This window comes from Choloepus didactylus, chromosome 8 (assembly GCF_015220235.1).
Source record: "Choloepus didactylus isolate mChoDid1 chromosome 8, mChoDid1.pri, whole genome shotgun sequence".
NCBI lineage: Eukaryota > Metazoa > Chordata > Mammalia > Pilosa > Megalonychidae > Choloepus > Choloepus didactylus.
In genome coordinates, this window is record NC_051314.1 from 105,477,600 (window position 1) to 105,488,066 (window position 10,467).

At 36.2% G+C, this 10,467-nt stretch overlaps 1 protein-coding gene and 1 pseudogene across 6 annotated transcripts in view; both read right to left on the reverse strand.

Moving 5' to 3' along the window:
• Positions 1-680: 680 nt before the first annotated feature.
• ARNTL2 (aryl hydrocarbon receptor nuclear translocator like 2) overlaps positions 681-10,467 on the reverse strand; it is a 90,067-nt gene continuing 80,280 nt past the window's right edge. For all 6 annotated transcript variants that reach the window (XM_037847361.1, XM_037847364.1, XM_037847362.1 and 3 more), the window contains 3 exons: positions 8,287-8,362; positions 7,500-7,608; positions 681-4,807 (listed from right to left, as the gene is read on the reverse strand). In XM_037847361.1, the coding sequence (XP_037703289.1) occupies positions 4,671-4,807; positions 7,500-7,608; positions 8,287-8,362 (322 nt within the window). In that variant the 3' untranslated portion in view covers positions 681-4,670. The remainder of the gene's footprint in view (positions 4,808-7,499; positions 7,609-8,286; positions 8,363-10,467) is intronic.
• Positions 6,101-7,381, reverse strand: LOC119541596 (annotated as a pseudogene).

Below are 10,467 nucleotides of genomic sequence, written 5' to 3' on the forward strand. Positions count from 1 at the left end.
TAACAGTTAACTCGGGAGCCCCTCTTCTCTCATTTCATGTGATTCCAGTGGGGCTGACCCACCTGACCTACAGCTCAGGGTTGGGCATGTGACAACAGCCTGGCCAATCTGTAGATTCCAGCCTATTAAGCACTGGGAAGGCAATGGGAACCAGGTTGATGCAGAGACCCAATCCATGGACACTTGAATTTCTAAGAAAGGGAGCTCTGTGTCCAGGATTATTAGGGACAAGAACATAAGAATGACGTGCTTGGAGCCTTTAGGGTCATTATGGGAAGAGGGTCCATCTGAGGATAAGTCCAGCTTAAAGAAAACCAAAGGTGAGACATGGAGAGAGGGAATGACAAGGAAGAAGAGACGACGGAGTCAGAGAGACAGACAATACTGACGACATCAGACCTTGTGAGCCAGAAAGAAATTTTCATTGGGTTAAGTCACTGGGGTTGTGGGGTTGTTAGAGCAGTTAGCCCGATGGACACTCCCTCAAATGTATGCAGTGACAGAGTTCAATGGACCTCTCTGCCCAGTGGCTTGAGGACTCTGGACCATCTCTGTCATCTGGATTTTCACATGAGGAATTAGTTAAGGACACATTTTTATTTGGAGGGAATATAATATATTAAACAGAAAAACTCCAAACTATTAATTATTATAAAATATAGTTTTAATTTTACTTTTTTTCATTATTTACCACAAAGTTTAAAAAATACCAATGTACAGACAAGAACAAGTAAACTGGAAAAGAGCTAAAAACTGTATAAAAGACAAAACCTACACTCAAGACCATATGAACAGTGACACATACACAACACACACTTTCAATTGCAACGAGTTCAGAAAGCTTATTCCAGGTTGAATAGGTTTTCTTTCTAAGGTCAGCTTTAACTGGACCACATCTGAAGAGGTATCCTAAGCCAAAGATCCTGGAAGGATCTTTCCAGGCCTCTCTTAGAAAGCATTCCCTATAAAACAACCCACAAAAGGTACATAACTCTAAGAACTTGCAGTGAATATTTTTACTCAGAACTACCAGAGGCAGACTTATTCTAGGCACAAAATTAATAAATGCCTCTCAGAGGCCCCATGTAGCTTGGAAAAATTAATCTACTAACGTAAACAAAGCACTATTAAAAGGGAAACGTGGCACCTAGTGGCCACATAGCAGTTTTTTTTATGGCTTCTGATAATTCTAGACATCAACCCTGTCCTGTCTATAATACTGTGCTGGGCAAATCAGAGTCTCCAATTCCAGAGTCCAAGGATGACCTGAGTGGTAGATACCTCTTCAGAGCAGAAGCTACAACTCAACACCATTAATCATGATCCAATAACTAGGTATTGGCTATTTCATACACCTGTGCCCCACACCCTACAGAGATCCCTCAGAAACTATGACAATCAACACAACCTTTTCTTGTTTTGACACTGTGAACACTCACTTCTCCTTAATTCAATTTATGTACTAAAAGTCTCTATTCTGTATTTTCTTCTTTGTCCTGTTTCTCAATGGATTTCCAAATTTAGTGGTTACCAAATGGTGTCAATATGTACCTTGGGTATTATTTGATTTCAGGCTATCATGTAATAAAATATCTGATAACATTTTCAAGTATTACTAGTTTCAAAAAAGTTTTAAATTTGGTATATAGATAGAGTGTCACAGTTACACAAATGCACTGACTCAAGGATCAATAAATAAAATTCTTTAAACAACAGATATTTAGAAGTAAATATCATACTTATGCTTTGGTCTATTGCAATATCCACTCTAGAACAGCACTGTCCAACAGAAGCATAATGTGAGATACAAAAGTAATTTAAAATTTTCTAGTAGCCAAATCTAAAAAGTAAAAAGCAATAGAAGAAATTAATTTTAATGTTTAACCCAGTATGTCAAAAAGTATTATCATTTTAACAAATAAGCAATGTAAAACTGTGAATGTGTATTTCACATTTTTTTTTCATACTAAGTCTTTGAAATCTGGTATGTATTTTACATTTATAGCACATCTCAATTTGTGCTAGCCACAATTCAAATGCTTAGTAGCCACATGAGGTCAGTGGCTACTGTACTGGACAGCAAAGTTCTAGAGTCTGACTCTAATACTCAAGTCCTGTGGGTAAGAATCATAGAATTAGAGCTGGAAGTAAACTCAGAGATCAAAGCTCTTTTAATAAATGAGGAAACCAAGGCACAGAGTTTAAAATGGCTTGCTTGAGGTCACACGGTTAAATAGAGACTCAGAAGAGTCTTCTGATTCTAAGCACTTCTTCCACTGCATTACATTATTGTAGCAGTAACTCTTGGGGTTAAAAATAAAAGAACTACAGTACTCTTCTTATGCTAATCTCATTCAGCTTGTAGACATATTATTTTTTCACCAAAATTCATGAATTAATTTGTAGGAGAAAAAAGTAATATAGTGTAAGCCATAAAAACATCTGTCACTCCCAACAGCAATCAAATGTTAATAGAATGCATTTTGAAGAAAACACTAAACTTGGGAGAGCTACAGTATCATACACTGCATGAGTCAAACAAATACTGGATTCTGAGTTCAGGGCAAGAGGACCTATAGAAAAAAATTAGGGTGGGTTAATAAAGGATAAAACCATGCCAAGGGCATTCAATTCACCATCTGCCCACTGGTCTATGGAATAAGCCCTCCCTAACAAAGAGAACAAACTGCTACTGTGCAAGGCAGCAATGGTCTGCCTCTCAAACCCTCACATCATGGGCATTTGCCTTTCCCTCATGCTTTTGAGGCCATCCAACCACCATGACCTATCCTGCTACCATTGCCTTGGACAGACTCTTTGGAGGCCAAGCCCACCCTGCCATGCTTTAGTAACCTAAAATGTTGTTGGCAGGCAGACCCCTCTGCCTGACTTAGCAGACGTAATCATTCACACTTCTTTAGACTTAATCATAATGTTTGGGCTGCTGCAAACACACTTTCATCTTCTGGGGTTTCTTTGGCTTATTCTAAACCTGGGTGTCTCTTGATTCTTCAAAGTCAGACCCAGGGGTGATGCTGACACACTGACATTGCCAGATCACTGTATCAGCTCCAGAGGAGGACGTGTGACTAGGTCCTTACCTACACAACCACTGCAGGTTTCATGTCTGAAGGGAACATTTGCTTTTGGTTATAGCCTGTTGGTATGTTCACCATTAACACATCTAACAAAACTTCTAATCTGTCACCTACAGCCCAAGAAAATATCATGCAGGGTCAAAATAATGCTTTATGTTGGTGAGGGAGGCTCTGAGAGAAATTTGCTGAAAGGGTACAGCATCATATGGAGAATGAAAACTGGATTTGAACCAACCCTGTATTGGGGGCTCAGAGTTTCCCCATTAGTTTCTCAACCTATTTGCTTTCCTCTGTGAGACACAAATGAGAATACATGGGAACACACTTAGTAAAATACAAAATACTATTAAAACATTATAAAATGCTGTTATAGAAGGATGATCCTCAAAAAGGGAGATATAGAATATTTCTTCATTCTTACACTCAATTTGAGCCACCTATGGATTAATTATAGGTTAACAAATGTTCTCCAGAATTTTAATTTTAGCAACATAATTAGTTTTTATATTAGTAATCATTGCATTGTGGTTTTAAAAATGTATTTACCATTTATGTCATTACCTTTGGTTATAGGCAAAAATAACTATAATTGTCTAATAGTCTAGAAGGCCATGACTGGTTCCTGGGTCAGTTAATTAATCATTTAACCAGTGAAATCAAAAGAAATGTGGTTTATGCACATCCAACATCAAAACAATATATGAATTTAATGTGTGACTTTACACAAGACATTTAATCCCCCTGGGCCCATTTCTTCCTCCACGACCAATCCTTTGCTAAGTACCTTACCTTATCAGCATCAAAAATCTATTCTATCTGTAATGAAAATTTTGAGTGATTGCATTAACAGTAAATCTTATATGCAAAAGTTAATCACCAAGATCTAAGGCATATGATGGTTCTTCTTTTTCTGAAAGCAAAGATGAAACTCTCTGTTTTTTTTCCTGAATTTTAAATAACAAATCATCTCACTTTAAATTCACCTCAAAGTGCTCAACTTAGCATAAATATACTTGCTTTGTTCCTGCCCAAGTCTACAAAGATGGAATACAGTATTCATTGCGATTATGACTATGAATTGCACTGTCCCTTTAAATGTTCAAGTACTCACCATTTTCTTAAAGTGTATAAGCCCTGTCCTCAATTAAGAATAAAGTACACAAGGAATGAAAATGTTCCAAATAACATAATAACACAAATAAATGAATCTTAGACACGAGGAAAATATCAATACACCAAATTCTCCAAATTCAAAAACTGCATCAAGAAACAAAAATGATATGCATGTGATATTCTTGGTTAAAAAAATTTAGCAGAAAATATAGTTGCTACTGTGTTTTAAGCCATTTCACTGGGTAAAGGATTTTTGTAATAAACTGAGAGGTTCTACTGAGAGCAAAACATCTTATTTCCCGATATTCCTGTGAGAGTAAGGTGCAAATCTATAAAAACTGGTATACCGTTAATAGGAATAAAAGATAAAACAGTATTTATACAGTACTGAAGAATATGGTTTTTGAAAATGAAATGCTTTAAAATGTTTCTCATTTTTGGAGTTAAAAAAATCAAATGCTAGAGTGTCCATTGGATGTCACTGAAGTCCCCGGGGTCTCCCAGACCCCCTTCTGCTTCTAAATAATTCATGAAGGCCGCCATGGCTGTGTCATCATTGTCACATAGGGCATCGAAATCCAACTGGGAACCATCATCTGTCAAATTACAATATAGGTCTGGGTAAGTAAAAGTAATCAATAAAGCTGTACATATCACACATTTGGAGGCTAAAAAATGACTATCATAAAAAATTGCAACACTAGAATACCATAGCATGTATTTTGAGGGCAAAGGGCAGAAACCTACTATGTTTTTAAATGTCACCTATTTTTTTATAACAATCTGTTGTAAAATAAATTGCACAAAAGTGAGCTTAGTCTATGAGTTTTCTAACAGAAAATGACACTACTAAATGGTATATTCCCAGACAGGATCTAGGGGCTGGTGTTTATGCATGTGTGTATAGAACCTGGAAGGAGAAATTAAACTTTTAATCTAATTTGAACAAACTCTGTTTCACCTGAAAACAAGAAGGCTGAGACAAAAGCATAGCCTTCCAAAATTTTGAAGTATTCTTATAAAAGAAAGGTAAGCATATTTTTTATTGAACAAGGAAATAAGGAGGAACTATGGAAATAGGATTTAAGTTAGACATAAGGAAGAGGTTCCAGAAATTAAGGGTTAAAACACAGCTAAATATTAATGCAAGTTTTCTGATAATCCGCAAAGTACAACTGAATTTGAGATGAATAATATGTGGCTCTATATAAGCTGATATGTAAGTCCTTCAAGTCCTTTGATTCTCTTAACATACATTTTGAGCAGAGTAGTATCAGTTATGGGGGGTATGAAACTATGCCATTTCAACTTGGACATCGCCTAAGCATCAGTGAAAATGAATGATTACATTTTTTTAAGTTTGCCATGTAACTGCCACTATAGTTTATTACCTATTAGCAACAACTTATTTACATCTATAAAGCCCTTTAACACCAAACTCCTTGGGTAGTTTGAATCTCATAAAATATTTTTTCAATTTATTATGCCATATTAGTTCTAATAAAGCACAAGTTGAGATAGCTTAAATATCATCACCTAACTGTAGAAGATTCATTCCTTTACATCATGTGCTTCACACCTAATCCTTGAAGTGCAGCTGAAAAAGCAAAAGGTCTGTGTGAAGTGACAGAAGATCACGTCCTACTCATATCATGAGTGAGGAACCAAGGTTGAAGAACTTTAATAGTCTGGACATCAGCCACTGTAAAAAACATCATGCAGTAACTCCAACACAGAAAGGGGAATTAGTTCTGAATTAGCTGAGCAGATTCTAGCCATAATTTTGACGGAGTTTAGTCTGAGGAACTCCAGTGGAGAAGGTTTCATTCTTTTTTCTTCAATCCTCCTTTACAGAACAGAAAGTAAAACTCAAGTCTTTATGAAAGTGATTAACGGTCTTTCTGTTTTTTCATTTTTCCTCCACCACCTTGTTCCTGACACCAGTAGCACCCTCTGTATCGTCGACTCCAGCATCCTCTCGTGTGTGTTTCTTCTTTTCTCCATGCTCCCTTAACTCTATTTGGGCAAATCTTTGGGCTTCAGTCAACTATTTTGTCAGCATCATAACCTCTTCATCCTGAGTTGGAAAAACAGGCAGTTTCTTCCCAATTAAGTGTTCCATGCGCTGAAAGAGTTCACGTCATATTGTGTGACAAAGGTATACCCTTTCCAGAGCGCTCAGCTTGAGCTGTTCTACCCACTCAATGGATGTAATCCTTGGAATGGGTAGGAATGTCAAAGCTGGTAGCTACATCCACACGAGGAATGTCTACACCTTCGGCTTGCACATCAGCTGCTAGAAGATGGGAACAAACCTTTGCCTTGAGCTCAAGGGATCCTAGGCGCTTGCTCTGGCCCATTTGTCCATGGAGGTGAATGGCAATGAATCTAGAATTTTGGATAGCAAATCTGTTCTCTGAGTATTGTTACAGGTGCTATAGAATATCATAAAAGAGTTTCCAGCCAATTTGTTTAAAATATAAATCAGGTAGGTATCCTTGAATTTAGAGGGAATAAAAAGATAATATTGCTGTAATTTTTCAAATTCTTTGTTATTCTGAGGAAACTGCACATTTCAAAGGATTCTTCAGAGCTGCTTGCTAAAGCTTTTGCACCTTCTCAGTCATGGTAGTGGAGAAGAGAAATGTTTTCTGATCTTGGGGAGTGACTTTCAGGATCTTGTCAACCTCTGTCTCAAAATCTATATTTAATATTCATTTGCTCAGCTTCATCCATGACCAAGTGTTTGAGAGCTCTTAAGTTGAAACCTTTTGTATTTTCCAAGTGGTCAGTCAATCTACCATGAGTCACTATTACTATATGTGTTTTTTTTTGCCAGGGACATGGAATCAATTCCACCTAGAATCACAGTACTCTGCACTCCAACAGAAGACCCCAAGGCTTCAAATTGCTCAGAGATCTGAACGGCCAACTCCTAGTGAGAACCAAGGCAAACAAACGCTGGGGCATCTCAGCAGGGTAAAGCAAAGGCCCCATTTTTTTAGAGCCAGTTTCTGCCAGCCCAATGATATCATGACCTTGTAAGTCCAAAAGAAAAGCTTCAATCTGGATCTTCGTGGGTTTTATCTATCCCAACTGGTCACAGGCCTCATACAACACATCACACTCAGGTCTTTAAATGTTTTAGTTTCCTCTCCACTACCGGCTGGGAAAATTTTAGTTTAAAAACTGCTTGCTTCTCTAGAAATCCCTGTACCTGATAGTATGAGGATTAAGAAGGAGTTTGTGAAAAACTAAAATGGTGAGTAGTTGCCAAAGGAAACTTACTGAGGAGTGGTTCGTTGCTGTGGAGAGCAGTAGTGTTCTGGTTTTGCCTTGCAGCCTCCGGCTCCCACATTTCAGAAGGACTTAGTGAGGTCATCTCCTCATTGGACATCTGAAAAGACAAGTCAGAATAAAAATCTACTTTAGAGTTTTTGTTGTCTATAGTACATTAGAATCATATTGCATGTAAGCTTTCTAGATATTTAGTATTTTGCTTAGTCATTTTTGCATACATAGCAATACTTGATTTCAAACAGCTAGTATTTATTCAATTGAATTAAATACTATATAGTACTTATCTTGTGGTTTATATAAGTTTTTTCTCAGATCATTTAGGTGATTAAAGATGTACAATTAATCCACTAAACTGGAACCAATTCAAATTAATAGCTACCATTTATTGAACACTTAATGTTTGCCAGGCACCGTTTTAAGTGTTCCTGTTTGTGTTTGCATCAAATCACTTAATTCTCACACTACTCTTAAGAGATCAGTGCTATTATTATCCGTTTTACAGATGAGGAAATTGAGGCAAAGAGAGTTTAAGTAACAAGCCCGAGGTTATATAGCAGTAATGGTGTGAGCTGAACTTGGAGCCAGATAGCACGGTTCCAGAAGCTTTACTCTTAACCATTCACTATTCCATATTGCTTCTTAAAAATCATCAACTGGTTGGTACATTTATTTTTCACAGGATGACTTCTTTCTCCAGGAGAAATAATTGATCCTCTAGGAGCAAATTCTATTGTTCATTTATTTCTTGAATATCATTACTTAAGAGTGTACTTACATTCTTGCAGTTTACAGTGGAAGTGTCTTTCATTAAATCTGCTGGACTTGAATCACCAAGAGATGAAGACTGTAACCTTTAGAAAATGATAAAGAAAGAGATTGGCTCTATTTTTATTTTTAGAAGGAAATTTTCTCCTCTGACTACATAATAATCTACTGATAAAATTCAGTGCAGAACTTGATGGATATCTTAACAGTTTTCACAATTAGTCTGGCTTGGTCAGACTTATACTTGACTATGGAGTGCTGACAAACACTCCATAGTAAATAAAAAAGTAAAATTCCAAGGTAGAAACTCTTAAGTAAAGCATGTTACTTTTATTAATATAGCACATGGCAAAGGAATAGAATAACACAACAAATTTAGTTTAAAACAGGCACTCACACCAACTCAGTAAACAGTATAATTGAAATAAATAAACATTTACAAACATTCTTCAATTTTTTGAAGTAGAAAATAGTCAGATTTTACTGTAATAGATCAGCCCAGGTACAAAATCCATGAAACACATGCAGAGAACATAATGGCATAACCATAACTTTATGTCTCCATGTATTCTCAAGAAGGCAGTTGAGAAGAAACTACAGAGAAAATGATTGAGACAGAGGAATGGAATGAATTAGGTAGGGAAACTTAGAGATGAAAAAATCAGTGACCTCTCTTGGACATTTAAAGTAAATAGCTTGACTGGCTTTTTATTCTGCGGTTCACGTTTAAAAATCACAACCTGTTTACTTAGCCTTGGTTTAAAGATGAAAACTAGCCCCTTCTGCCATGCCATTCACTACCAGATTCTTCTGAAACACAGCTTTCATCATATTGGTTCCTTGTCATAAGCCTGCCCTTCCACGGCTTGATTTCATCTTAGCTAAAACTCCTCACCACTCACCAACTCAACTCCTCTCTCAGTTGCGTCTCTTGCTGTAAACTCCTCTCTCAGCTTGGTCTCCTTGCTGTTCTCTGAACCACCATACTTTCTCTTCCTCACCACCCTACCCTGGCTGAGGCCCTCTGTGTATAAATGGCTCCCTCCCCAACTCCAGTGCATCCTGCTCATTCTAAGGGAGCCAGCTGTCAACATTTAGTTCAATTTTTGCTTCTCTTAAAATGCCCTTCCAGACCTACTGAAAACTTTTTTTTTTTTTTATTACCTAGGTCACTGAGTTGTGAAACCTTAAAACTGGAAGGAAACCTAGATCTGATAGTAAAAGTCAGTATAGGATTAAACGCAAAAATGTGTGAACTACACGCTTGAGCATTTAATAATATGATATACTGTCAGTTTTACATATTAACTCTTATGAAGAGAGGACAAGCATGAAAGCATATGAAAGATCACAGATGTATGCTTGTGTACATTTTTATAATACACTCAATTCTTGAAAATACATGGCACATACTAAGTATTCAATAAACATTTGTTCAATAAAATAGATTAGGCAGATAGAAGGCCTGAGACAAGCATCTAGTGATATTTTTCAATTAATTTTTTTAATTTAAAAGCCAAAAATCCAAATTGTACCAAAAGGTAGTAGATAAAATACTAAAATTTCTCTCCTCTTCTACATCTCAATTTCCCAAACACCCTGTCCTATATATGAGAGATAACTATTCAGAAGAAATATTTTGTATTGTTACATATTATACTGTGGAGTTACATGTCCTTTCTTACAATTCCAAAATCCAAAACACTCTGAAAACCGAGTTTCCATAATTCATTTGTCAGCAAAGATCTGAATTGATCAGAACTCAGAAGAACCTTAACTGATGTGAGGCTACTTTTTCTTTAATCTCACTTTATCCCACTTAGTATGAAAATTTACACATTTCACTCCAGAAATATATTTTTAAATTTTTTATATAGAAAATTTCAAAGAGATCCTAAGTAGGTAGTATAATGAAATCCTATATATCCAAACAGTTTCAATAATTATCAACTGATTCTCAATCTTGTTTAACATATATACCCCTCATTCTTACTCCCTCCCTGCACTAGATTATTTAACCCATAAATACCATTTAATTTATAAACACATATATAAACATTGCAGAAATACTAATGTATTTGACTATATGGTACTGCCCATGATATAACTGCTTTCTGGAGGTATTACTATAGAATACGCCCTTTTCTTAAAAAAAAAAAAAAAAAAAAAAAAGAATTCCAAAACACAACCT